This window comes from Palaemon carinicauda, chromosome 30 (genome assembly GCF_036898095.1).
Source record: "Palaemon carinicauda isolate YSFRI2023 chromosome 30, ASM3689809v2, whole genome shotgun sequence".
NCBI lineage: Eukaryota > Metazoa > Arthropoda > Malacostraca > Decapoda > Palaemonidae > Palaemon > Palaemon carinicauda.
Genome location: NC_090754.1, coordinates 57,050,108 through 57,050,915, shown reverse-complemented (window position 1 = coordinate 57,050,915; position 808 = coordinate 57,050,108). Strand labels below are relative to the sequence as shown.

General features: G+C 39.6%; 1 protein-coding gene across 2 annotated transcripts in view; it reads right to left on the bottom strand.

Annotated features, from left to right (window-relative positions):
• The window catches only part of LOC137623792 (pro-resilin-like), a 4,939-nt gene extending 4,359 nt beyond the window's left edge, over positions 1–580 (bottom strand). For both annotated transcript variants that reach the window (XM_068354605.1, XM_068354606.1), the window contains exon 1: positions 458–580. In XM_068354605.1, the coding sequence (XP_068210706.1) occupies positions 458–463 (6 nt within the window). In that variant the 5' untranslated portion in view covers positions 464–580. The remainder of the gene's footprint in view (positions 1–457) is intronic.
• Between the last annotated feature and the right edge of the window lie 228 nt (positions 581–808).

Sequence of the window (808 nt, the reverse complement as noted above, 5' to 3'; positions counted from 1 at the left end):
TCCTATCTTAAGAAAAAAACTCTTTAATCTGATTGCTCAAAGCAAACCAACCTAGTATGGCAGCCCCTGACTAGTACAGCTTTACTGATACACAGCCCCTTTACTACTGATTATCAAAACTAATCAAAGTCATCCTAATAGATCCTATCTTAAGAAACAACACTTTAATCTGATCGCTCAAAGCAAACCAACCTAGTATGGGGGACCCTGACTAGTACAGCTTTACTGATAAACCCTCTTTTACAACTGATACCCAAAACTAAACAAAAGTCTTCCTAATATATCTGATCTTAAGAAAAAACTAAAGTACTGGACAAACCCAATAGTATTGCTTTACTGATACACTGCCCCTTTTACAACTGATAGCCAAAGGTAAACAAAGTCATTCCTAAAGAAAAAAAACTCAAGTATTGGACGAACAAAAAGACTCGACTCGAAGAGAGCTAAACTATCTCACCTTCATCGTGTGATTCGTCGGCGAATAATGATGCTGATAGGGAGAAGTGTCCGTCTTTTATACCCACAAAATCTCACGTTCACGATTGCCAATTTGCGACCCACACAAAGAGGTGGCACAGCTTCAGGGCCGGAGATAATAATAGGGGCTGTTGTATTAACGCGTTACAATCACATCAAGCAAATTGGCAAGCATGTTGTTAACACGTCTCTCTCTCTCTCTCTCTCTCTCTCTCTCTCTCTCTCTCTCTCTCTCTCTCTCTCTCTCTCTCTCTCTGCTATGAGAAGGAGAATATTAGATGACTTTAGAACATATTCCAAGAGACAGGAAGCTATTACTACTACTACTACT